Genomic DNA, 27,510 nt, shown 5'->3' with positions numbered 1-27,510 from the left:
AAGGGGGCTGAATAATTTTGCACGCCGAATTTTTCAGTTTTTGATTTGTTAAAAAAGTTTGAAATATCCAATAAATGTCGTTCCACTTCATGATTGTGTCCCACTTGTTGTTGATTCTTCACAAACAAATACAGTTTTATATCTTTATGTTTGAAGCCTGAAATGTGGCAAAAGGTCGCAAAGTTCAAGGGGGCCGAATACTTTCGCAAGGCACTGTATGTTTGCAAAGTAGAAGTACATGCACATCAGTATGACCTCACTTGTTTTTCATGTGACAACAGACCTGATGAAAACCATACAATAGCTTATATGCATAATATCCAGCAATAATAACCAGTCTTTCTAAATCAGTTTTCGCATGTTTATATTTTATTGTGATTCTTCAAATACAACCTGTCACCCATTCTCTTAACATTCAATAAGAAATGTTCTAAAATTTCAAAAAGAGTTAACGGGTGTATAATTGTAGCATTCATTTAATTTGGCACTCACAGATGTGGGAAATTATGTCCCATTCAACCAACCTCTCATTATTTCCTAATTATTTTTCTTATGATGACCAATAGAGTCAGTCCTACTCCCGCTGTGAAAATAATGTTGTTGTTTGACTTCACCATTTCCCAAATTGACTCACGAACAGGGGGGACAGTGGCAGGGACAGGAGGGTCCATGTCAGGAACAGAAGAGACTATGTCAGGGACAGGAGGGATCATGTCAGGAACAGGAGGGACGATGTCAGTGAGAGAAGAGACCATGTCAGGGACAGAAGGGACCATGTCAGGGACAGGACAGGTGGCAGGGACAGAAGAGACCATGTCAGGGACAGGAGAGACCATGTCAGGGACAGAAGAGACCATGTCAGGGACAGAAGAGACCATGTCAGGGACAGGAGAGACCATGTCAGGGACAGGAGAGACCATGTCAGGGACAGAAGAGACCATGTCAGGGACAGGAGAGACCATGTCAGGGACAGGACAGGTGGCAGGGACAGAAGAGACCATGTCAGGGACAGGAGAGACCATGTCAGGGACAGAAGAGACCATGTCAGGGACAGAAGAGACCATGTCAGGGACAGGAGGGACCATGTCAGGGACAGGAGAGACCATGTCAGGGACAGAAGAGACCATGTCAGGGACAGGAGAGACCATGTCAGGGACAGGAGAGACCATGTCAGGGACAGAAGAGACCATGTCAGGGACAGGAGAGACCATGTCAGGGACAGGAGAGACCATGTCAGGGACAGGAGAGACCATGTCAGGGACAGGAGAGACCATGTCAGGGACAGAAGAGACCATGTCAGGGACAGAAGAGACCATGTCAGGGACATGAGGGACCATGTCAGGGACAGGAGGAACTATGTCAGGGACAGGACAGGTGGCAGAGACAGGAGGGATGTGCGGGGGACGTGTTTGTAACCTTTTTAACAACACTTTTACTATCATCACTGCTGCAATGACGAAAAAGCAACCAGCTGCCCCTTTCCAGTACCATGACCAACTTTTCTGCTTTTTCTGTAGTCTGGTTTCTATTTTTTCTAAAAGCTCTCTAACCTGATTCTTGTTGCTAGTGTCATTGTTTTTGAACACGTGGTATCCACCCCTGCATTTCTTAACCAGCTTCTTCAGATTGCTATCCTCGTGGATGAACTGATCTATAGTTGTGTCTTCCAGTCTCTCCCCATAAGTGAAGAGCACCATCGTGTCTCCATCTATGTTGGCAGATAAAAGCTCAGTGAGTGTCTTCATTACGCTCTTCTCTTGTTCTGTGAAGCGACCCAGCTGAATGACCAGGAGGAAGGCATGGGGACCTGGTTCACACAGAGTCACGGCCCTGTTAATCTCCCCTCTCACTTCCTCCTCAGAGAGGTCACTGTTGGACAGACCTGGAGTGTCCACTACTATCACTCTCTTCCCACACACCTCTCCTTCTTGTCTCTCACTCTTCAGTGTTACTGTTTTGAAACTGATTCTGGAATCAAACACCTTTTGGCCCAGAATGGTGTTCCCAGCTGCACTCTTCCCCACTCCACTCAGGCCGACCAACACCAGTCTCAGGTCATTGCTGTTAGCACCTGAAGCAAGAGTTCAGAAGTGAAATAGTGAAATGTGAATTATAGCTTTAGACAGACTGAACAACTGTGTTAAGTCCAAACATGTTCCTGCTACTGATCAGTGCCATATTTTTGTAACACCGGTATTCACTGCCATTATTTATATCCTCTCAGTCTCCTTTCACTTTTATTGTCGGGGTTTATTTATTAATTTATTAAGTAGATTATTGACAACACAGCACATTTTTGTTGTATGTTGCATATTCAACACCATTTCTATTTCAAAATGATTTCCAAACCATAAACTCAATTCAATCATTTTTAGCTTTGATTTTATTACAGTTCCACAGTTCACTGAATCTTTTATTTAAAACCATATTTTTGCATGCAATAGGCTATATTGAAGTCTTTCCAACCATTTAAAAACATGTATTTAATGATACTTTATCAAGGAAAACTTTCAGGTTTAAACTGTAAAGTGAAAAATTACAAAACACTAAGTATTGAAGTGTATTGGGAAATATGCATATTGAATAAATGGATATACAGTAGCTGTGAATCTTAGAAAGTAGGATATTATGCTACAATTACATAGCCTAGGATCAACTGTACCTCAGACCAAACACCTCAAATGTGTTTTAAAAACTTCAGTATATTTAAATGTAATAATAATATTATTCTACAATTACATAGCTTAGGATCAACTGTACCTCAGACCAAACACCTCAAATGTTTTTATCTTTAAAAACTTCAGTATATTTAAATGTACATGTTATGCCAAATAAGTGTGTTTCTGTCTAATGTGTGCTCCCCCTAATCATTATGGTTTGAACATTTCAGCAAACACTAAAAGTCTGGCAAAACTGTTGTCTGTCATTGTATTCCACAGGTCCCTTTCCCGAGGGCAACCACAGCTGCTCCAACAGAAGCCGCTCCAGCAAGAGTGAAGCCTGCTATTTTCAGAACTTGATTTCTTCTCTCAGCTATATATCTTGCGTCGTTCTCCATTTCTTGCATCAACTTCTTCTTCGCTTCCTCCAGAGCGGGTCCTTCATATTTATTTTCCAGTGCTTTCATTTCACTCCTTGTCTGCTCTTCTTTCTCTTTCAGAATCCTATCTTTCTCCTCCTCAATTGCTCTCTCAGCCTCTTGGAGCATTTTGTTGGTGTAGTAGTGCTGTCTTCCATCCGTTATGGTCATGTTGTTGATCTTCTCAAGCAGCTTAGATACCTGAGAGCGATTATTGCGGTCTCTGTTGTTGAAGGCATGATATCTCCCATGACATGCTTCAAAGACCAAGGTTTTTAAATCTGCACAGACTTCACTTCCCATAATGAATGATTCAATACTTTTTCCCTCTAGATCATCTTCACGAGTGAAAAGCACTATGGTGTACTTTTCTGCCTCTTTGCCAAAGATCTGCTGGAGGATGTTCACCGCCTCTTTCTCCTCGTTTGTGTATCTACCCAGCTGGATCACAATCAGGAACGCATGGGGACCAGGAGCAGCAAAAGAGATGCACATTTTGATCTCGTTCAGTATCTCCTCTTGGGTAGATTGGGTGTCAAACAAGCCTGGAGTGTCGATGACAGCAACCATTTGCCCATCCACATTCCTTTTGTTTTTGTCACACACCAATGTCACAGAGGAGGAAGATAACTTAGACGTAAAAGTGGTTTCTCCCAAGATGGTGTTTCCTACTGCACTCTTCCCAACTCCAGTCTTCCCAACCAAAACAATCCTCAGCTCATCATTTTTCTTTGGCTGCTCTGTTGGGTGACAAAGACAAGATCTTCACTATTGGCACAGAATTGTATGTTTGCAATGTTTGCCCCTTTTAAAGGTTTCGATTAATTTGCATTGTCCTTTTGGTTACGGTATATTTTATTGACCATAGAGTCATGTGATGTTACTTTGAGTCATATTATTCTTACGATATTCCATGGAGATCCCACTGAATCACATGACATGTCCAATCAAATCATTTTGCAGTATCAAAAATGCTCTTTATTGTATGTTTTAAAAAGTGTCTCAACATCTTCTTAAAAATCATATAATACTTTTAAGAGACAAAATATATGTTTTAATTCTCCAATGACTTGGGTACAGTTCAAACACACCAAACAACCATCCACATGACATTACAAGCAGGGCAGGTACTGCCATAATTCAATACATATGCAAAAATGTGCAGGAAACTAAGAGACCTGTGCTAATTAAACATGCAGCTGATGGTGTCCTTTTTACTCTGACACGTTTAACATAGAAAAAAGAGAAAAGCAATGAAAAGCTGGAAACTATTAATTAACAAAATAATCAACTTGAATGCTTAACTTAAGAAGATAATAATTTCCTGTTTGTGGACAGCACCCTCATAAGTAAAAAAAATTAAAACATTTTTTTTTTTAAAAGCAAAAATATTTACGGATATTGACAATGCACAGAGACCCCATTATGAACGGATGTACTTGTTGATGAACAGTGAGTGTCTCTGTATTTATTAATGATTGAGTCAACCACAAAAGAAGATCTGGCATTTCACAATAAAGTAATTTGAATTGAACTGAACTATATTGGATATACTTAATATACTGTATGTTTGACAGCAGTATTTATACATGTTTACTGTTAGTTTAATGAAAAGTTAGTGTAAAGGAGCATACTTTTTGTGTACTTTGACCCGTTTAACAATAACTGAACAAAATATTTAAAGTATTATTGCATTGACCTGATGGGTTTGCACTACAATAGTCTACTGATATAAATACCAATTCTAGTTGATGATATTATTACATTTAACTTCCTTTCATACAAGTATCATATATACAACAAGAACGTTAATATACTATTAACTAAGTGTACTTACCCATCTGATTATCCAGGGAACTCATGTTTGAGCTGTGACATCTGTCATGTGCTGTGTTTGTTTGATTTTAGAGTGATCTAACGAATAATCACTGTCTCTATAGCCTTGTGTGCAGGGCGGGCTCTAGCCATGAGGGCCCTAAACACATTTTGGTTGGATGATTGCATGTTGCAACTCAGCGTAAAACACCTCCCCTCAGAGAGGTTGGGTTAAATGGGGATGACTCATTTCGGTTGAAAGCATTAAGTTGTGCAACTGACTAGGTATCCCCTCCCTCCTCCCTCCTTTCTAACAACCTACAGAATTACCATAGGCCTAATCAATAATCAGTTTCAATAGGCTTATCAATTTCATCTTGCCAAAACAATTTCATCCAATGGTTAATTTAATTTCAAGAGTGTTAAACATGTCTGTGTTTCTATAACTGTTATGTGTTTAATACTAAACTATGATTACATTATTTGAGTTATGATTCTGATAGGGAACTACACATGTGGAGTTGTGAAAACAGTGAGTTTTGATACTCTGCATACAATCAATCCTGTGGGCCATTTCCAAATGAAACGTTTGAAAGTGAACTAAGTTAGTAGGCTTTCTTATATGTATCTAAGCTACAGTATGTTAGGTTAAAAGTTGAGAACAAGTCTTGTCTCGTTACAGTATTACAGGTCAGGGTGCAAATATATAAGATACAATATCACCATCTACTGTACTTATGATAAACTGTCTCTGGCACATCAGATGGATGAAGAAAACAGAGAATTCTAATTATGAACTTCTTTGGGTTTGATGTATAAAGTTAGTCCTCCCTGCGACTTCACCATCAGTGTCAACGTTGCGCCAAGAGGGAATTGGTTTCTCCCATGGGAGACCTGAGTTCAGATCCAGCCCATGACATACAGGCCTACAATAACCTTTTTGTGTGATCACAAAAAATCGTACACGACAGTAATGTTTACACATTCAAAAATAGTTAGTTCAGCATGGCTTGTAATTTATGCTGTCTAAGTTATTGGAAGTTCGAGGTTTCGACTGTTAAATTGCCCGATTACATTTTGAGCAGCACATCAGTGATAGAACCTACTCCATTCTGGTTAAAAGCAGACAGTGACTTTAATTGCACTGGAAAGTACCTCATTGTAATATTTAAAAGCTTTTATGTTTTTCATCTTTTCAGCTACCACCTTCTGCTCAGGTCCCTTAAAGGGCCTACTCACTGGACAAAAACTGATTGAATCAGCGTTGTTTCCACATCATTTCAACCAATGAAATCAATGTGATGAAGTTGTATCCCCCCCCCCCACCAACTTTTAACCTAAATCCAATGACATGGTGACATTCGTTGTTGATTTCACGTTGAATTCACAGTTAGTGGACAACTCAACCAAATGTAAATCAAAACTAGACATTGAACTGACATCTGTGCTCAGTGGGTAGTCTTTAATCTGTTCCCTTGGTGTACTATTTTTCCTTTGTAAGAGAATGATGTCTATACATGTTTTTGGTTACAGTCCTTCCATTTCAAATGATTTCTGGTAGCAATAACATTTTATCTTAAGGAAGGGTGCATTGGATCTCCTGTTATTTGCAACACTGCATTAATGGTTTTTGAGTAAGGATTCAATTCCTAGTGCATTCTCGTTTTTTAAAATTTGAGTCATTTATCAGACACTCTTATCCAGAGGAATTAGGGTTACGAGAGAATATGTTTCATTCAATTGCCATGAAGCAATATATCCTCTATTGATTCAATGTTGATAGACATCATGGTTTCAAAGTGAATTGATTTAGAATGTTGCATTTCTTTCATTTCAACATTTACTGATGACTTGACACTCCCATCCTCTGTCTGAGCTATGTTTGTTATTGACAGAATGAGCAAGCCAATGTAATGCTTTGTAGGTTAGCAGTAAAACCTTGAAATCAACCCTAGAATTAACAGGAAGCCAGTGTAGAGAGGCTAGCACTGGAGTAATATGATCAAATGTTTGGGTTCTACTCAAGATTCTAGCAGGCATGTTTAGCACTAACTGAAGTTTATTTTGTGCTTTATCCGGGCAGCATTGCAGTAGTCTAATCTAGAAGGGACAAACGCATGGATGAGCTTTTATGCATCATTTCTGGACAATAGGTTTGGGATTTTTGCAATGTTACGAAGATAGAAGAAAGCTGTCCTTGAAATATTCTTAATATGTTCGTCAAAAAGAGAGATCAGGGTCCAGAGTTAACGCCAAGGTCCTTCACAGTTTTATTTGAGACGACTGTACAACCATCAAGATTAATTGTCAGATCCAACAGGAGATTACTTTGTTTCTTGGGACCTAGAACGAGAATCTCTGTTTTGTCCGAGTTGAAACACAGGCTTCCAGGGTGGGCAACATCTGCTAACCATGTGTATGTGACCAATCAAATTCGATTTGATTTGATTTAGCAGTGAAAGTTAACATTACGTTTCCAAATGACATCACCAAGAGGTAGAATATATAGTAAAAACAATAGTGGTTCTAAAACCTTGAGGAACACCGAAACGTACAATTGATTTGTCAGAGGACAAACCATCCACAGAGACGAACTGATATCTTTCCGACAGTTAAGATCTACACCAGGCAAGAACTTGTCCGTGTAGACCAATTAGGGTTTCCAATCTCTCCAAAAGAATGTGGTGTTCGATACCGAGGTAAAGTTGGTTTTATATTCAGACATTTGGACATTCAACAAACATTCGCCAAAAGTGGAATTTGTATTCAAAACAAAGGTTGTAAGAATATAGAATAAATCGAATAAATCATATCTAGTTTGATGGTTCTGTGACAAACTGTGAATTCGTTATTGATTTATACAGCTTTAAATTGCATTTTAAAGAGTTTATGTATTTCCATCAAATCAAAACTTGTTTTTTTTATTCAAAACAAAGGTTGTTAAAGCATGCTAAACATTTATAGAATAAATCATATCTAGTTTAATGTTTCTGTGACAAACGGTGAATTAGTTATTGATTTATACAACTTTAAATTGCATTTTAAAGATTTTATGTATTTCTATCAAATCAAAACTGGAATTTGTATTCAAAACAAAGGTTTTAAAAGTATGCTCGACAGTTATAGAATTAACCATATATATTTTCATGTTTCTGTGACAATCAATTAATTAGTTATTGATTTTTACATTTGTAAATGGATTTTGGCGAATGTCTGTTGAATGTTCGAATGTGTGAATATAAAACCAACTTTACCTTGGTGTGAAACATGGTGTCAAAAGCAGCACTAAGGTCTAGGAGCACGAGAAAAGATGCAGAGCCTTGGTCTGACGCAATTAAAATGTAATTTAACACCTCACGAGTGCAGTCTCGTGAAGGTGCTTTGATGGGGTTTAAAACCAGACTGAAGCGTTTCGTATATATTATTTGTCTTCAGGAAGGCAGTGAGTTGCTGCGCAACAGCTTTTTCATTTTTTTTTTGGAGAGGAATGGGTGATTTGATATAGGCCAATAGTTTTTTACATTTTCAGGGTCAAGTTTTAGGTTTTTCAATTGAGGCTTTATTACTGACACTTTTAGTGAGTTTGGTACACATCTGGTGAATAGCGAGACGTTTATTATGTTCAACATAGGAGGGCCAAACACTGGAAGCAGCTCTTTCAGTAGTGTAGTTGGAATAGGGTCCAGTATGCACCTTGAAGGTTTAGAGTTGACATCAGTTAAAAACCATTAAAACTTCCAGAAACAGTGTTAGTATTGTGTTGTTGTTTTTCATAGGGGGTTATAATGAAAAGCATCACCAATATAGTTTTAAAAATGTAATAGTACAGTCAACAACTTGATTTAAAATTAACTTCGTTCTATCTTTGCTAATTTATTTCTATAATTAATTGTTTGCATTTTCAATAAATGTATGTTTAAGCAAGTTCAAAGTATAATTTTCTGATTTTTTTTTTAATCCAGAAAATAATGTCAAGTAAAAGTCAGGAAGGAGTACTTTTATTTTGAAAATTAGGCGTACAGGAAGGAACTGCCGATGCTAAGTGACAGATGGCTAGCTGTTATGTGAGTGAGTCTGAGGGCAAAATGGCTACAGCTTACAATATGTTTCAGTTAGAAACAACATCTATTATGGCCGTTGTCGTCGAGACGACAATGACAGAAATGGGCAATTTTTTGACCACCGTGCCAAACTCTTACGTTTGCAATCCGGAGAGAGAGGTGAGTACAGAGTTGAGCTAACTGCGTCAAATATGTTTTTAAAGTAACCCAATTAGTTATACATCCGGAAAAAGATCTGCCTCATTGTTCTATCTGTGGCAACGTATAGTACTGTTAACGCGTAACGTTATCTAACTAGTTAAAGATTTGTTGTCTAGTAGTTTATCCAACGTTGTGTAACCACTATGCGAATATTTGGTGTAACTATGGCTAAATTAGCCAGCTTCCTGCAATTTCCTTATCTACGGTAGTTGTTAGCTAGTTCGCTAGTTAGCTAACTGCTAGCGGTTAGCTAAGTGTGTGATTTAAAAAAAACAAAAAATTAAAACGTTTAAAAAATAATAAAACATTTTATTTAACTAGGCAGGTCAGTTAAGAACAAATGTTTATTTACAATGACTGTTCAGGGGCAGAACGATAGATTTGTAACTTGGCAGCTCGGGGATTCAATCCAGCAACCTTTCGGTTACTGGACCAACGCTCAAACCACTAGGCTACCTGCCGCGTCACATAATTTTCTTTGCAACGTAGCTGACTGCATAGACAACTAAGTTAACGTTAACTAACTATTTAGGTAACATTTTTTTCTTCTCAATTTCTCTTCACAGCTGTGCACAATTATGAATCTGGTGACAGGGGAGGCTATTCGTAAAATTTGCCAACTATTCCTAGTGGTCTCCTCAAGTTTACAAAATGAGAACGATAAACTGAAGACCAAGGTGGAGCAGATGGATGAAGATATGAAAACCAAGGTGAAGCAGATGGATGAAGATATGAAAACCAAGGTGACGCAGATGGATGAAGATATGAAAACCAAGGTGGAGCAGATGAATGAAGATATGAAGGCATTGACTGAGAAGGCTGAAAATTATAGAGCATCACTGGCTAAAATGCAGGCACAAGCAGAACCAAAAGGACCCACGCATATTCTGCTCAATGGAATGATTTTTGCAATTCCACCAGTTGGTGAGTGTTATAGACCTAGCTAGCCAATAGTCATTCTTTTTTCAATTCAACAACTTCTTATTTACAATGACAGCCTAGTGGGTTAACTGCCTTACTCAGGTGCAGAACAACATATATTTTTTACGTTGGCAGCTCGGGGATTTGATTTTGACCTTTCGGTTACTGGCCCAACGCTCTAACCACTAGGCTACCTGCCTAGGCTTTAGCTAAAGCTTGTTATTGGTGTCATGGCCTACTGATCATTTATTTTCAAATACATTTAGGCCTAAATCACACAATTTTGTGGGAAGGGAAAGCTGAATGTGTGTTAAAGGTAATTATGCTTGTTATGTTTTAGGTCTCTCAATGTTCTCTGGAATGACAGCGGCTTCAACATTGCCAGGGAATGTCAGTCAAGCAAACACTGTCACTAATGCGATGTCAGTCTGTGCAGGTAATCCTTCAAATTGTGTTATTTTGAATAATTGTTAGCAAACCAAGGTCTTAATCACTAGGAACCAAACAGAAGCAAATGGGCCAAAACGGGGCATAGGCAGCCAGTGAGAGGTGTCACCACCAGTGAGTGAATGGTGTCGTCTGCGTAGATGTGGATCAGAGAATCACCAGCAGCAAGAGCCACATCATTGATGTATACAGAGAGAAGTCGGCTTGAGAATTGAACCCTGTGGCACCCCCATAGAGACTGCCAGAGGTCCGGACAGCAGGCCTTCCGATTTGACACACTGAACTCTATCAGAGAAGTAGTTGGTGAACCAGGCGAGGCAGTCATTTGAGAAACCAAGGCTGTTGAGTCTGCCGATAAGAATGTGGTGATTGACAGAGTCGAAAGCCTTGGCCAGGTTGATGAATACGGCTGCACAGTATTGTCTTTTATCAATGGCAGTTATGATATCGTTTAGGACCTTGAGCGTGAGGTGCACCCATGACCAGCTCGGAAACCAGATTGCATAGCGGTACGGTGGGATTCAAAATGGTCGGTGATCTGTTTGTTAACTTAGCTTTCGAAGGCAGGGTAGGATAGATATAGGTCTGTAACAGTTTGGGTCTAGAGTGTCTCCCCCTTTGAAGAGGGGGGTGATGACCACGGCAGCTTTCCGATCTCAGACGATACGAAAGAGAGGTTGAACAGGCTAGTAATAGGGGTTGCAACAATTGCGGCGGATAATTTTAGAAAGGGTCCAGATTGTCTAGCCCAGCTGATTTTTTTTGGGGGGGGGTGCACATTTTGCAGTGCTTCCAGAACATCAGCTATCTGGATTTGGGTGAAGGAGAAATGGGCGAGGCTTGGGCAAGTTGCTGTGGGGGGTGCAGGGCTGTTGACCGGAGTAGGGGTTGCCAGGTGGAAAGCATGGCCAGTCGTAGAAAAATGCTTATTGAAATTCTCAATTATCGTGGATTTATCGGTGGTGATAGTGTTTCCTAGCCTCAGTGCAGTGGGCAGTTGAGAGGAGGTGCTCTTATTCTCCATTAACTTTAGTGTCCTAGAACTTTTTGGAGTTTGTGCAACAGGATGCAAATTTCTGTTTTAAGAAAGGAAAGCAAAGGCTAGCTAACTGCCTGTGTATATTGGTTCCTAAATTCCATGAAAAGTTGCATATCGCGGTGGCTATTCGATGCTAATGCAGTACGCCACAGGATGTTTTTGTGCTGGTCAAGGGCAATCAGGTCTGGAGTGAATCAAGGGCTATATCTGTTCCTGGTTCTACATTTTTTGAACGGGGCATGCTTATTTAAGATGGTGAGGAAAGCAATTTTAAAGAATAACCAGGCATCCTCTACTGACGGAATGAGGTCAATATCCTTCCAGGATACCCGGGCCAGTTCGATTAGAAATGCCTGCTCAATTAAGAGTTTTAGGGAGCGTTTGACCGTGATGAGGGGTGGTCGTTTGACCGCGGACCTGTTACGGACGCAGGCAATGAGGCAGTGATCGCTGAAATCCTGGTTGAAGACAACAGAGGTGTATTTAGAGGGCAGGTTGGTCAGGATGATATCTATGAGGGTGCCTGTGTTTACGGATTTCGGGTTGTACCTGGTAGGTTCCATGATAATTTGGGTGAGATTGAGGGCATCTAGCTTAGATTGTAGGACGGCCGGGGTGTTAAGCATATCCCAGTGTAGGTCACCTAACAGTACAAACTCTGAAGATAAATGGGGGGCAATTAATTCACATATGGTGTCCAGGGCACAGCTGGGGGCTGAGGGGGGTCTGTAACAAGCGGCAACAGTGAGAGACTTATTTCTGGAAAGGTGGATTTTTAAAAGTAGAAGGTCAAACTGTTTGGGCACAGACCTGGATGGGATGACAGAACTCTGCAGGCTGTCTCTGCAGGAGATTGCAACTCCACCCTCTTTGGCAGTTCTAGCTTGGTGGAAAATGTTGTAGTTGGGGATGGAAATTTCAGAATTTTTGGTGGCCTTCCTAAGCCGGGATTCAGACACGGATAGGACATCAGGGTTGACGGAGTGTGCTAAAGCAGTGGGGGAAAAAAAACTACTTATGGCGGAGGCTTCTGATGTTAGCATGCATGAAACCAAGGCTTTTACAGTTACAGAAGTCAGCAAATGATAGCGCCTGGGGAATAGGAGTGGAACTGGGAGCTACAGGGCCTGGGTTAACCTCTACATCAACAGAGGAGGAGTAGGATAAGGGTATGGCTAAAGGCTATAAGAACTGGTCGTCTAGTGCGTTGGGGACAGAGAATAAAAGTAGCAGATTTCTAGGTGTAGTAGAATAGATTCAAGGCATAATGTACAGACAAGGGTATGGTAGGATGTGAGTACAGTGGAGGTAAACCGATGCGTTGCCTCCAGAGACAAAACCTCTCATCGTCACGCATCAATTAACGTAGGTGAGGTCTCCGCATATGTGTGGGTTGGGCCGAAAGAATAAGACATTTTGAGCGGGACTGAGGGCTCTACAGTGAAATAAAACAATAAAAACTAGCCACGGCAGCAGTAGACAAGGCATATTGACATTAGAGAGGGTCATAAAGCAATCACAGGTGTTGATCAGGAGAGCTGAGACAACAACGGGTAAATGGCAATGAATGGGCAGAGCGGGTCAGTTAGGTACATATAGGACCTGAGTTTGAGGCTGGGGCCGACAGGTAAACAAAATGAGGTATCGTGTTATTGAAACAGTCCAGGGTGCATCAGCTGTGTAGCCGAGTGATCATAGGGTCAAACGAGTAGCAATAGTTGAGTCAGGGTGCTGTTCGGTAGTCACTACTACGCTGGGCAAGCAGAGGACACAGCGTTCAGAAAAAGCTAGCGGGCCGGGGCTAGTAGATAGTTCTGCTGCGATATCATAACAGAATAGCCTGTTGAGACCACATCGGGAAATCACGTCGGCAGTCCAGTCGTGATGGATCGGCGGGGCTCCGTGTTGACAATAAAGGATCAGATCCAGGCCAACTGGCAAAGTAGGTATTGTAGCCCTAGAATTAGCTGGTATATGAGCCTAGATCAAGGCTAGCTGGTGCTTGTTTCGGGATAGAGGTGTTAGCTAGCTAGCTGTATGATCCAGAGCGGCAGGAATCCGGTGATATGGTGGAGAGAGGCCGTCCAATATGCTCTGGGTTGCTATCGCGCTGTGTAGACTGGCAGGTGATTGTCCAAGCTAAGGCTGGCTGATTCCGGGGGGGGGAAAGGCGAGGACCGCTAGCCGTGGCTAACAAAGACTAGCAGCTAGTTAGCTGGCTAGCTCCTGGTGGAAGTTCCAGTTATAAGGAATAAAAAATAAACTGATCCGTACCACATTACATTGGGTGAGGCATGGAGACTTCATGGATGTGTGCTCTGTTTTATACACCGGTCAGCAACGGGTGAAGCTGAAATAGCCGAATCCACTAATTCTAAGTGTTGTCCACATACTTTTGTATGTATAGTGTAGCTCAGATCTAGAGGATGGGAGTGTCAAGTCATCAGTAAATGTTGAAGTGAAACGCATGCAACATTCTAAATTAATAAACTTTTGAAACCATGATGTCTATCAAATTTGAATCAATAGAGGATATATTGCTTCATGGCAATTGAATGAAACATATTCTCTCAGGTAAAGCAGCAATTTTCAGAATCAGTCCCAGAAAATTCAAATGTTACAATAACTGAGGACATGATGGTATATTATACCAAGAAAGGAAGACATTAGGGCGGCAGGTAGTCTAGCGGTTAAGAGTGTTGGACCTGTAAGTGGAAGGTTGCTGTTTCCAATCCCCAAGCCAACTATATGTGAAAAATCTGTCGGTGTCGTTGAGTAATTTTGCTGGAAGTTTTTATGGTTTTTAACTACTGTCAACTCTTAACAAAACAGGATTTAAACATGTTTTGAAGATAATGTTCATATCCACACGTTTGCTTCTGTACTGTTTTTAAACTATAGAAGTTGTCGAAGTCAATGGGGGGTGTTACAGCAACCTGTTACCTGAATCTAGACGAATGTAAGATAATGGTCAAGCTGAAACAAAAGATTCTGAATCAATGGTCTTGGAAACCGTGTCTATGGATGAAATATATATATTTTTTGTCTATCAAAGTGGACTCAATTGATGAAAACAAGAACATCAAACTAGTCACTTAGATACAGATCATGATGTTGACAATCATAAAAACTGAAACGAGTCACGATTCCTCACATGGCAGTTTCTTGTCATCGTTGGTAGCTATCTGGCCATCCAGAATACACAACTCAGACTTCTGCCCTATTAAACTATAGTTTTGCGTGACGTTGTCAGCTAACCCATCTATAGCACGAGTCAGCTTGGTTGGTTGCTGTCTCTCGCTCCCTGCATCACTTGGTCACAGTAAGGCCCCTCCCCTGCTTGCTAGAGAGGCACCTCTCTCCCTACTGTGGCGCAGCCCTGGTTAATAAAGTAGCTTTTTTTATTTTATTATTCTGCTACCTTCACTCTAATCGGACCGGGTTTGCATCCTACCTGTCTATATGGAACAGGTCTCTCTCTATATTAAAATGTTTTCTGTACATTACCGTTCAAAAGTTTGGGGTCACTTAGATTTTTTATTTTTTATTTTGAGAAAAGCAAACAAATGTGTTTATCCCATCTTATGGATAGCCCCCCTTTTTTCAAATTTTTGCCTAAATGACATACCCAACTCTAACTGCCTGTAGCTGAGGCCCTAAAGCAAGGATATGCATATTCTTGGTACCCTTTGAAAGGAAACACTTTGAAGTTTGTGGAAATGTGAATTGATTATAGTTACCATATAACACAACAGATCGGGTAGAAGAAAATACAAAGAAAAAAACAACCGGCCTTTTTCTACCACCATCTTTGAAATGCAAGAAAATGGTCATAGTTATAACCATCACTCTGGTTGTAATTCCGATAGTGTCCACAAGATGGATGCATCGTATGTGGAAAGTTTCAGACGGATAACTGAACAACAGGACTTTGGTGTGAGTCCCCAGTTACATTTGAGAAAATCGTGAAAGCGACATTCTCATTCATATTCCATTTTTTTTTTTTTTTTTTTAACTCTGTTTATTAAGTTTTGAACATACACACACACACAGACAAGACAAAGCAATATAAATAATATACTCAACTAGAAAAAAAATACAAATAAAAATACAAATAAAAAAATAGCTTTAAAGATACCATACTTTAGACAAGTTAAACACACCGGGCAAAAGGCTACAGAGGTTAACCTGTTGGATATCTATTGGCGCTATTTCATTTTTGGATAAAAAACGTTCCCGTTTTAAGCGCGATATTTTGTCACGAAAAGATGCTCGACTATGCATATTCTTGACAGTTTTTGAAAGAAAACACTCTGAAGTTTCAGAATCTGCAAAGATATTGTCTGTAAGTGCCCCAGAACTCATTCTACAGGCGAAACCAAGATGATGCGTCAACCAGGAAATGAGCAGAATCTCTGAAGCTCTGTTTTCCATTGTCTCCTTATATGGCTGTGATTGCGCAAGGAATGAGCCTACACTTTCTGTCGTTCCCCCAAGGTGTTAGCAGCATTGTGACGTATTTGTAGGCATATCATTGGAAGATTGACCATAAGAGACTACATTTTCCAAGTGTCCGCCTGGTGTCCTGCGTGGAATTCGGTGCGCAAACGCCAGCTGCTTGTACTTTTCCATTTGATTGAGGGGAGAAACCATGCTTCCACGAACGATATATCATTGAAGAGATATGTGAAAAACACCTTGAGGATTGATTCTAAACAACGTTTGCCATGTTTTCAGTCGATATTATGGAGTTAATTTGGAAAAAAGTTCGCGTTTTGAGGACTGAATTTTTTTTTTTTTTTTGGTAGCCAAATGTGATGTAGAAAACGGAGCTATTTCTAATACACAAAGAATCTTTTTGGAAAAACTGAGCATCTGCTATCTAACTGAGAGTCTCCTCATTGAAAACATCCGAAGTTCTTCAAAGGTAAATGATTTTATTTGAAGGCTTTTATGTTTTTGTTGAAATCTTGCGTGCTGGATGCTAACGCTAATGCTAACGCTAAATGCTACGCTAGCTAGCCACTTTTACACAAATGATTGTTTTCCTATGGTTGAGAAGCATATTTTGAAAATCTGAGATGACAGTGTTGTTTACAAAAGGCTAAGCTTGAGAGATGGCATATTTATTTCATTTAATTTGCGATTTTCATGAATAGTTAACGTTGCGTTATGGTAATGAGCTTAGGTCTGTAAATAGAATCCCGGATCCGGGTTTGGTAGACGCAACAGGTTAAAGGGCAATCTATAGTACAGGGACAGGGCAAACATCTCACCATTGTTCCTGTAAACAGTCAAGGGATAAGAGTGGAGAAATGCAACCACTCACAGAGAGTCATGGCCACAGACCGACCATCCACTGGACAAAAAAAAAGTTTACAATGCTTTAAAATAAATTTTTAAAAAATGATTTCATGTAGGCGTGAACAAAATGTAAAAATAACTGGGAAAAACAAGCTCACACTTCAGTCTCTGCCTGGGCAAGATGAACAAGGCATCTGCGGACCACAATCAATAAGCACATGGATCTTAATGCCCCCCCCCCCAGCAAAAACACAGAGAGAAACTCCTCCAACCCTTAAGTCACAGACTTATTTTAGTATTAATTGGAATGCCATCAGAGGATGGACTGTTTAAATTAAGACCGGAATGGAGCCCAAGCCTCATCAAACAGTTTGGGGTTCCCACGTTAATTGAATTTAATTTTTTCTAGTTTCAGAGAGCACAACACATCCCTCACCCAATATTTATAAGATGGGGGAGCTGCCATCTTCCAGTTCTGTAGTATTAGCCGTCTAGCAAAAAGAGTTGTATAAGCAACAGTGTCCGACTGGATTCTCGATAGGGGGGTGGGTACCCATGGGCAGTACTCCAAAAAGGGCTGTAAGGGGAGACGGCTCTATAACAGTGTCATATATATCAGAGAAACATTTAAATATTAATTCCCAGAAACCTGACAGTTTATGACAGCCCCAAAACATATGCAACAGTGTGGCTGGTTCCACCTTACATCTGACAGAGGTAGGATCAAAATCAGAGAATATTCTTCCAAGTTTGGCCCCGACCAGTGGATACGGTGAACCACCTTGAATTGAATGAGGCTGTGTCTAGTGCTAAAAGAGGACGAGTGCACCCTGTGCAGCACAGATTCCCAGGCGTCTTCCCCAAGTTCCTCCCCCAAATCCTTTTTCCATCTGAAATTGCGCCCCTAGGAAGCTTGTTCAGCTCCAAGATGATCTCTATAGCTGTATTCGCAGGCCTATTGGGAAATCCAGGTGTGTTAGCCCTGACAAAGTTTCTAGTCTGGAGATAGCGGAAAAAGTGGGATTGGGGGAGATTGAACTTTTCCTGCAGCTGAGAAAAAGAGGCAAATGTACCATCAAAGAATAATTGGGCTAGCGAGGAAAGGCCTAGTGAGTGCCAAATGCCAAAAGCCCCATCATTCAAAGATGGAGGAAATAAAATGTTCTGATTGATTGGGCCTGATAGAGAAAAGCCTCGGAGGCTAAAGGCTAAACGGAACTGATTCCAAATTTTAAGAGACTGCTTTACAATTGGGTTGGCACACCTTTTGCCTAGGGACACTGGGAGAGACGAGCACAGCACAGAGGAAAGTGCTGCAGGTTTACACGATTCAGACTCCATCTGGACCCAGAGTGGTCTAGGGCCAGTAGGATCAGTCTGCAGCCAGTACAGAACGGCTCTAAAATTTGCAGCCCAGTAGTATGTCTGAAAATTTGGTAGAGCTAAACCCCCCAATGACCTAGGCTTCTGTAAATGTTTTCTACCAATCCGTGGTACCTTGCCATCCCAAATAAAATGCATGAATGTTTGATCCAGTGAAATAAAAAAAGATTTTGGAATAAAAATGGGTAAACATTGAAATAAATATAGAAATTTGGGCAACACATTCATTTTAATGACATTAACCCTTCCGATAAGAGAAAGGGGTAGCGAATTCCAAAAAGTAAAATATTGTTTCAATCTGTCTGCTAGAGCAACAAAGTTTTCCTGAAACAAATTTGAATATTTCCTTGTCACTTTTACTCCCAAGTAAGTGAATTGATCCCGGACAATCCTAAACTGAGAACTTGTGAAAGAGCACTTTAAAGCAGCCTTGTTTACCGGAAAGAGCTCACTCTTGCCTAGATTCAGCTTGTACCCTGAGATTGATCCAAACTTTTTAAGAACAGATAGGGCACGTGGCAATGAGGTATCGGGGTTGGAGATAAACAAAAGGAGGTCGTCAGCATATAGCGAGACTTTCTGCTCCCAGCCCACCCTGATTATGCCTTGAATGGCATCATTAGAGCATAGTGCGATAGCGAGAGGCTCGATTGCCAAAGCAAACAGCAAGGGGGAGAGTGGGCAACCCTGTCTGGATCCGCGGTGCAAGGGAAAATAGTCAGAGGACAAGTTATTGGTCCGTACCGAAGCCATGGGGGAAAAATAAAGAATCTTTATCCACGCAATGAATTTGGGGCCAAAGCCAAATCTATAAAGGGCTGCTGTTAGGTAATCCCACTCAACGCGGTCAAACGCTTTTTCGGCATCAAGTGAGACCACCACCTCCGGGTCCTCCGACACTGGGGAGTACAGTATATTCATAAGGCGCCTAATATTGAAAAATAAATGCCTATTTCTCACAAAGCCAGTCTGGTCAGAGTGTATTACTTGGTGCAGCAAGCCTTCCATACGGATGGCTAAAAGCTTAGCTAGGATTTTGTAATCACAGTTTAAAAGTGAGATTGGGCGATAAGATCCACACTCCAGGGGGTCTTTGTTTTTCTTTAGTAGTAATGAAATTGAAGCCTGATAAAGACTAGGTTGCAGCTTTGAAGTATTGAGGCACTCTGCAAATAGTCGGGACAAGAATGGGCAAAGCAGACCAGAAAACGTCCTGTAAAATTTGGTTGGAAAACCGTCCGGACCCGGTGATTTACCACTTTTCATTGTGGACACTGCTGTTGCAATCTCCTCAAGCGTAAATTCTTCTTCTAGACAGTCATGGGAGTCTGTATCAATTGAAGGCATATTCAAGCCATTAAATAAGGAGTCAATCAGCGAAGGGTCTTGAGGGGATTCAGAGGTGTATAGCGCAGAGTAAAATTGTTTAAATTGATCATTGATCTCTTTATGTATAACTGTGGTGGCACCAGACGGGGTCCTTATTTGTGGGATTAAACGTGAGGCCTCAGATTTACGGATCTGACGTGCAAGGAGTTTACTGGCCTTGTCGCCTTGTTCATAGACTTTGTATCGTGCTCGCAAGAGTAACTGTTCAGCTTGCCTGGTAGAAAGCTCATCAAATTCAGATTGGAGTAGTTGGCGCTCTTTATGCAGATCAGAGGAAGGATCCGTAGCATACTTCTCATCCAATGTGGCTATGGACTCGCTCAGGTCCCGAAGTCGCTGGGAGCGAACTCTGTTTTGGTTGGCTGTATAAGAAATAATTTGGCCACGTAGGTATGCTTTGAGAGACTCCCATATGGTAGAGCAGGACATACCTGGTGTTGAGTTAATTTCTAGGAATAAGGTAATTTCAGAAGAAATGAAATTGACAAACTCCTTATCTGAGAGTAAAATGGGGTTGAGACGCCATTGATAACACCTAGGAGGTCGCTGGGGAAACTCTAGTTCAAGCACTAATGGTGAATGGTCAGAGATAACAATACTCTCGTAAGTACACTGCCGAAGGTTAGGCAGAAGTTTTTTGTCCAAAAATAAGTAATCAATCCGGGAGTATGTTTGATGAACATGAGAATAAAAGGAATACTGTCTATCTGTAGGATGTAGGAAACGCCAGGCCTCAAACATAGCATATTTCTGAAGAAAGGATTGAATAAGTAGGGCACATTTAGATGGGCCTGTATTTGTTTGTGAGGACTTGTCAAGAACTGGGGACATTTTACAGTTGAAATCCCCCCCTAAAATCAACAAATGAGAATCTAAATTGGGAATAGCAGACAGAAAGGAAGAAATGAAACTTGTGTCATCCCAATTGGGAGCATAAACACTAGCCAAAACAAGAGGGGTAGAAAACAGTTCACCGGTTACTATGACGTATCGTCCCTTAGGATCAGCAATAACCTCAGAAGCTACAAAGGGAGTAGCCTTATCAACCAGAATAGCAGCACCTCTTGATTTACAATGAAAGTTTGAGTGGAACACTTGACCAACCCAGTCCTTACGCATCCTAAAATGCTCACCAGTCCTCAAGTGAGTCTCTTGTAGAAATGCAATATTTGCATTCAAACCCTTTAAGTGTGTCAACACCCTCTTACGTTTCACCGGGTTGTTAACCCCTTTGGTATTCCAAGAAATGTACTTGATCGTATTATTTCGGCCCCTCTGGACATTCCCGTTATTCAACCCTGTCATTAGAGCATAGAATGGAAAAGCAATGAGCGCCCAAAACCCCCAGAATAACTTGTCTCAGAGTAATAATGTACGGTGGTAAATGTTTGGAAAAAGTACAGAAAAAGAAAACAGAAAAAAAAAACTAAAAAGACAGAATGACAACATTAGAACTGAACAATTCAACCTGCCCCCCCACCCCCCCCCCCCATCCCAGACATTACCTCCCCAAACGAGGTACAAGCCTAAATAGAACATGTTCTCTTCGCACAGTATGTCTGTGAGAGTGCGGTCTTAAACCTAAACCCACAGTCCCGCTCTTTAAAGTCGCATTTTGTTAGTGGATCAAGCAGCAAAAAGAAAGATTTGTATGTATTTTTTTCAAAAATAAAAAAAAGGCGAATCCCCTGTGCAAACGGAATGACAAAAGCACCACTTGTAGATGTATATAATTGTATTCCCCGTCTTATAACAGGCATTGAGAGAAAATAAATAAAATGTATAAAGGCTCTCAGCCAAAAATCTAATTTGAAGTAAGGAAATCGTAGTAAGACAATCAAAAATAATAGTAATTATAATAGTAGTCTAATTGAAGCTGAGACAGCTTACAACCAATCCCAAAAAACTACGTCTGCGCAACGTTGAACGTTTGCTGGGCTTAAATGACGCTCAAAACTTTTAAAATTAAAGTGAGGCCCCAGAAACCGTGTAGCCTCGGGAGACATTTACTGTTTACTGGGTCAATGCAAACGGATGCAGTAAACAAATAACCAAAACTATTTTGAGTCACTGAGACAATGTGTAAACAAACTAAATAGGTGAGCGAGATAAGGCACGCACACTAGATGATCAAAACATTAGATCACATCAAATAAGCCTGAATAGTTTCACCAACTATACAAGACTAGCCTGTTATATCTAAACATAATTGTACCACAAGTGGGGTACTTACTATCCACAGTTCGCAAGCAACAGTTGCTAAACTGTGAGCATATTCAAGACTTCTTGATGTGACGTTGAATGTGAGCCATAGCCTCCTCCGGAGATTCAAATGTGTGGTCTTTACCCTCATGAGATATCCATAAACGGGCCGGGAATCGCAGTCCATACTTCACACTTGGATGGTCCCGAAGTACTCGTTTGGCCTGTCCGAAAGCTGCACGCTGCCTGGAAACAGTGGGGGAGTAGTCCTGGTATATGGAAAAGCTCTGTCCTTGAAAGCTCAGTGGTATTGCGGGCTCGTCGGAGGATCTCCATCTTCTCATGAAAAAAGTGCACTCAAAGAATTATGTCACGGGGCCTCTCCCCATCCCGGGGCTTTGGGCGCAGCGACCGGTGGGCTCGATCAATCAGGGGCTTTTCATCTAAGGCAAGAACATCCTTCAGCAGCCCTGAAACGAAATCCGTGGCGCGATGCATTTCCGCGGACTCTGGGACTGATACAAGCCTCAGATTATTGCGGCGAGAGAATCCCTCTAAACTCACACAGCTCTCCCTCACCTTTTCAAATCCACAGCTAGGCGTTTAACTTCAGCCTCCAGGGATGTAGTTAAATCGGCGACATTAGTAGCGGAGGCCTCCAGTGCTGCAATCGTTGTAGTGTGTGACGCAGTTGTTGTTTTGAGTGATGTAATTGCCGGCACAGTCTCGTTCCGCAGGATGATTAAATCTGCTTTTAAAGTATCAGAAACCTCCTGTATTCTGGCCTCAATCGTAGCAACCACCTGTGTTTTCATTTCAACTATCTCAGAGCGTAGTAGTTTGATGGCCTCGAATGTTCATTTCAGCGCCGCCAAGCCGCGCCCCCGGGTAAAGTGTGCGTCCCCGGGCCCTCAGACTCAGGAGAGGGCGGTGATGAGAGCGGGTCTTGTAGGCCGGGTTTTCTCAAAGTCATGTTCTTGGCCTTATGTTTGGTCGACATGCTGACATTCGGAAGCAAAGTAGTCTTGGTTTTTACGGAAAGGGATCACCAAATTAATATTTGAAAATAAATACGGTTTTGCTGCAGAAGTCACATAAACTTTAAGAATACCACGGGAGCAAACGGAAAACACGTCAGTCGCACATGGCGTCCCCTACCATCCCCCATATTCCATTTTTCTGCAAGAATATTGTCAAATCTGTATACTTGGACTTTGATTTAGCTTTCCAAGTATTAGTAGCCATATAAGTTCAACATTTGCAAAACAACCAGTTTTTATGATTTCATAACTCTGAATATCCTTATAATTTTTGTCCAAAATGGAAAGGCATGCTGTCGTACAAGGTTAGTAGCTACATTTTGCGACCAAAACATGGTTTCCGGATACTCCCGTAAAGCCCAGCTCATTGGTTGGTTCATTAAATAGTACTCGCAAAACACCAGTCTCAACGTTAACAGTGAAGAGGTGACTTCGGGATGCTGGCCTTCTAGGCAGAGCCATATCTCAGACTGGCCAATAAAAATTGAAGATTAAGATGGGCAAAAGAACACAGACACTGAATAGAGGAACTCTGCCTAGAAGGCCAGCATCCCGGAGTCGCCTCTTCACTGTTGATGTTGAGACTGGACAGAGGAACTCTGCCTAGAAGGCCAGCATCCCGGAGTCGCCTCTTCACTGTGAATGCTGAGACTGGTGTTTTGCGGGTACTATTTAATGAAGCTGCCAGTTGAGGACTTTTGAGTAGTTTGAGAAACAGACAAAAGACACTAATGTACTTGTCTTCTTGCTCAGTTGTGCACCGGGGCCTCCCACTCTTTCTATTCTGGTTAGGGCCAGTTTGCGCTGTTCTGTGAAGGGAGTAGTACACAGCGTTGTACGAGATCTTCAGTTTCTTGGCAATTTCTCGTATGGAATAGCCTTAATTTCTCAGAACAAGAATTGACTGACAAGTTTCAGAAGAGAGGTCTTTGTTTCTGGCCATTTTGAGCCTGTAATTGAACCCACAAATGCTGATGCTCCAGATACACAACTAGTCTAAAGAAGGCAAGTGTTATTGCTTCTTTAATCAGAACAGCAGTTTTCAGCTGTGCTAACATAATTGCAAAAGGATTTTCTAATGATCAATTAGCCTTTTTAAAATGATAAACTTGGATTAGCTAACACAACGTGTCATTGGAACACAGGAGTGATGGTTGCTGATAATTGACCTCTGTACGCCTATGTAGATATTCCATTAAAAATCAGCTGTTTCCAGCTACAATAGTCATTTACAACATTTAATATCTACACTGTATTTCTGATCAATTTGATGTTATTTTAATGGACAAAAAGTGCATTTTTAAGTGACCCCAAACTTTTGAATGGTAGTGTATTTTGGGTCTGGGTGGGAAAGCCCCAGGTCCATTTCGGAAAAGGTCCAACTTTTTGTACCCATGAAGACCTCTGATTGGATAGTCATAAATTTAAGATTATAATAACTTTCAATTTGCAAAAAATAACATTCTGAACAATGCTTTACTTTTTCTTTGCACACATTCTGAGAATTTGCCAAGCTGCTGAAATTGCGCGCTTCCCAACTTTAGGCTATGCGATTTTAAAACCATCCACAATTATATTTTGGGAGACCCTAATGATCCTCTGTGGCTATATCATGCTCTGTGGTTTAGTATTTTGAATAATTAAATTTATTTCTGTAGACAGGAGTAATTTACATATTATGGGCAAATGTAATTAAATTGACTTAGGGGGAAGCTTAGCTAACCTATTGGACACGCTGCCTATGGGGAAGGGACTACCTGAATGTTTGTTTTCACTTTCCTTTGCAAAACGTTTTGCTACAGTGTGCACTACTGAATATGGACCAGTTGTTTGAAAACAATTCACAGGCTTGTAAACGTATGTTTATTTTAATGCTAATGTAAAAAAAAAAAAAGATTCAGACTGGCGTCCTGTCCAGCTGCTTTATTTGTACATAATCAAGATGCCTCATGCTACATAAACAGAAGATCTATAGGCTCCGGTTATATGGGCCTTTCTAGCTCGGACAAGGCTACTTATTTTTAATTAATGAAATTAGTTTGTGTAATCCTCATTTGTAAAACGTGCTTAATTTATAGTTTTTGTGTGTGTATAAATGTGTATATATACTCATAATCCTTTTGTCTTTAGGTCCTGCAAAGGTTTGCAGCAAACCCACAGAGATGTCTTCATTGGAGAATGACTCCTCTCTGGGAGACACAGATGGACTGAATACAGACCCCTCCCCAAGAGACACTGACTCCAACGTTGAGCATATGAGAGCTGCTCTGCCAGGGAGCAACGAGAGAGACGGCCATGAAAGCCACAAAAACAGCAATACTACTAAAAGGATGCGATCCAAAGAAACCAAATGCTTCAAGTGTGATGTTTGTGAGAAGACCTTCAGCCGGAAGAACCTACTGGTACAACACAAGCTAACTCACACAAGACCCTTCAAGTGTGATGTTTGTGAAAAGACCTTCAGCAGGAAGGGGTCACTGGAAGCTCACAAGCTAATTCACACACTGGTACATCAGATGCTAATTCACACAGAAGAGAGGCCATTCACTTGTGGTCAATGTGGCAAAACATTCAGAATGTCCAAGCAGCTTGAACATCACATGTTGCGTCACAGAGAAAAAACTTTCAGTTGCGAAGTTTGTGGAAATGTTTTGTCTACCAAGAAAGATCTGAAACGACATCAGCTTGTTCATGCAGTGGAGAGACCGTTCAAGTGCCTGACTTGTGACAAGGGTTTCACGTCAAGGAAACTGCTTATCGAGCACGAGAGAATCCACACCGGTGAAAAACCATACACCTGTGCTGTATGTGGAAAGAGTTACAGACAGCATGGTGGCCTAAATATTCATATGCGAACACATACAGGTGTACGTCCGCATTCATGTTCAGAGTGTGGTAAGGGTTTTATGACAAGCAGCAGCCTCAAAAACCACATGGTTGTTCATACAGGGGAGAAGGCATTTAAATGTGAGACCTGTGGAGCAGCTTTCGGCCATAAAGCAAACCTTCAGAGACACCAAGTTCTTCACACGGGGGAGAGACCGTACAAATGTGAAGTGTGTGGGAAAAGCTACCTTCAGTCCACCGACCTAAAAGCTCACATGCACCGTCATGGGGCAACCAAACCATTTATGTGTGACCTATGTGGGAAGACTTTTATGTACAATTTTCAAATGAGACGACACAATCTAAAATGGCACACAGCTGAAGGAGAGAAGCAGAGGGAACGACAGAGAAGAGAAAGAACGAGAGAGAGAACCGCCAGGAGAGCGGGAACCTCAACAAAGCCATTCAGTTGTGACATATGTTTGAACGGCTTCAGCTCCATGCTAACTCTGAAAAACCATCAACGAAGTCACACGGGACAAAAGCAATACTCTTGTTCCATTTGCGGAAAGACCTTTGCCTATAAAAATACTTTGGACTATCACATGAGACTTCACAGTGGAGTGAAGCCCTACGCTTGTAAATTCTGTGAAAAGACATTTGTTCTTAAGCAAGCTCTAGAAGGACATGAGCGAACCCATACAGGTGAAAAGCCCTTCAAATGCAGTTATTGTGACAAGACTTTCTCAGTCAACACCAATCTGAAAAGGCATGAGCGAGTCCACACGGGAGAGAAGCCATTCAAATGTGACGTCTGCGGGAGAGGTTTCAGCCAAGCCAACAACGTCAAAGCCCACATGCAAGTCCACACTGGAGTTAGGCCTTATTATTGCAAGAGATGTGGAAAGGGCTTTTCTGACATAAGACACTACAAAAACCATAGCTGTAATGGTGTGGCAGCAACACGTGATCGGTCTCGTAAATCTTCAGACCGCTCTTTCAGAAATAAGAAAGGAGGTGAAGACAGCAGTGCTTGCCATAATGCTGCTGTGATGTCGACTCAGTGATATAATCTCTATCATTCACAGTGGGGCAACTTCCTGCTTTCAGACATCAGGAACAATGGGGATGTATCCGTAGGGTTAAACGTTCTGGGATGGGTTTCTGGAAAGCCTCATAGGAAATTAATGTGTGCTTTAGGAAATGAGATGAGTGCCTGCTGTAATGCTTGGAGATATTGCTGTAAGTCTTAGGGTCAATGTTCATGAGGCCAAATTCCTCATAAAGACATGACTGTTTATTTCTGACAGTGTACTGAATTGTTTAAGATTTTTCCTATTTTCATTTTATTGTGTAAATCATTAAACACTTAATTCATGTGAGTCATTCACATTTTTTCTGTCATTTTGTCTCCTTTGCCAAGATAATCCATAGGATTTCTGTTTGAGCTGTACATACTTTTTATTGCCACCAGAGACTCTGGGTTCGGGCCCAGGCTCTGTCGTAACCGTCCACGACGGGGAGGTCTGTGGGGCGACGCACAATTGGTCTAGCGTCGCCCGGGTTAGGGAGGGGTTAGCCGGTAGGGAAATCCTTGTCTCATTGCGCACCAGCGACTCCTGTGGCGGGCCGGGTGCAGTGCGCGCTAACCAAGGTTGCCAGGTGCATAGTGTTTCCTCCGACACATTGGTGCGGCTGGCTTCCGGGTTGGATGGCGCTTTGTTAAGAAGCAGTGCGGTTGGGTTGTGTATCAGAGGACGCATGACTTTCAACCTTCGTCTCTCCCGAGCCCGTACGGGAGTT

At 41.3% G+C, this 27,510-nt stretch overlaps 2 protein-coding genes across 5 annotated transcripts; one reads left to right on the top strand and one right to left on the bottom strand.

The window, feature by feature from the left end:
* Positions 1-360: 360 nt before the first annotated feature.
* Positions 361-4,998, bottom strand: LOC139408354 (uncharacterized). 2 transcript variants are annotated; one of them, XR_011634279.1, is made up of 3 exons: positions 4,917-4,998; positions 2,775-3,819; positions 2,366-2,676 (listed from the first exon to the last, which is right to left on the bottom strand). XR_011634279.1 is itself a non-coding variant. In XM_071152127.1 (2 exons), exons 1-2 carry the CDS (start codon positions 4,939-4,941, stop codon positions 531-533), a joined length of 1,566 nt encoding a protein of 521 aa, XP_071008228.1. In that variant the 5' UTR covers positions 4,942-4,970; the 3' UTR covers positions 361-530. The 2 variants fall into 2 exon arrangements, 1 of the variants encoding a protein (XP_071008228.1); XM_071152127.1 differs by lacking the exons at positions 2,366-2,676; positions 2,775-3,819 and adding an exon at positions 361-2,071 and having other exon boundaries at positions 4,917-4,970.
* A 3,912-nt stretch (positions 4,999-8,910) lies between these two features.
* LOC139408350 (zinc finger protein 791-like) lies at positions 8,911-27,097 on the top strand. Of its 3 annotated transcripts, XM_071152116.1 has the most exons (5): positions 8,917-9,114; positions 9,723-9,899; positions 9,933-10,080; positions 10,418-10,513; positions 25,012-27,097. In XM_071152116.1, exons 1-5 carry the CDS (start codon positions 8,944-8,946, stop codon positions 26,772-26,774), a joined length of 2,355 nt encoding a protein of 784 aa, XP_071008217.1. In that variant the 5' UTR covers positions 8,917-8,943; the 3' UTR covers positions 26,775-27,097. The 3 variants fall into 3 exon arrangements, with proteins under 3 accessions (XP_071008216.1, XP_071008217.1, XP_071008218.1); XM_071152115.1 differs by having other exon boundaries at positions 8,911-9,114; positions 9,723-10,080; XM_071152117.1 differs by lacking the exon at positions 10,418-10,513 and having other exon boundaries at positions 9,723-10,080.
* The last annotated feature ends 413 nt before the right edge of the window (positions 27,098-27,510 follow it).

The sequence above is a fragment of the Oncorhynchus clarkii genome, chromosome 5, assembly GCF_045791955.1.
Source record: "Oncorhynchus clarkii lewisi isolate Uvic-CL-2024 chromosome 5, UVic_Ocla_1.0, whole genome shotgun sequence".
Classification (NCBI taxonomy): Eukaryota; Metazoa; Chordata; class Actinopteri; order Salmoniformes; family Salmonidae; genus Oncorhynchus; species Oncorhynchus clarkii.
This window is presented reverse-complemented; position numbering and strand designations above follow the sequence as displayed.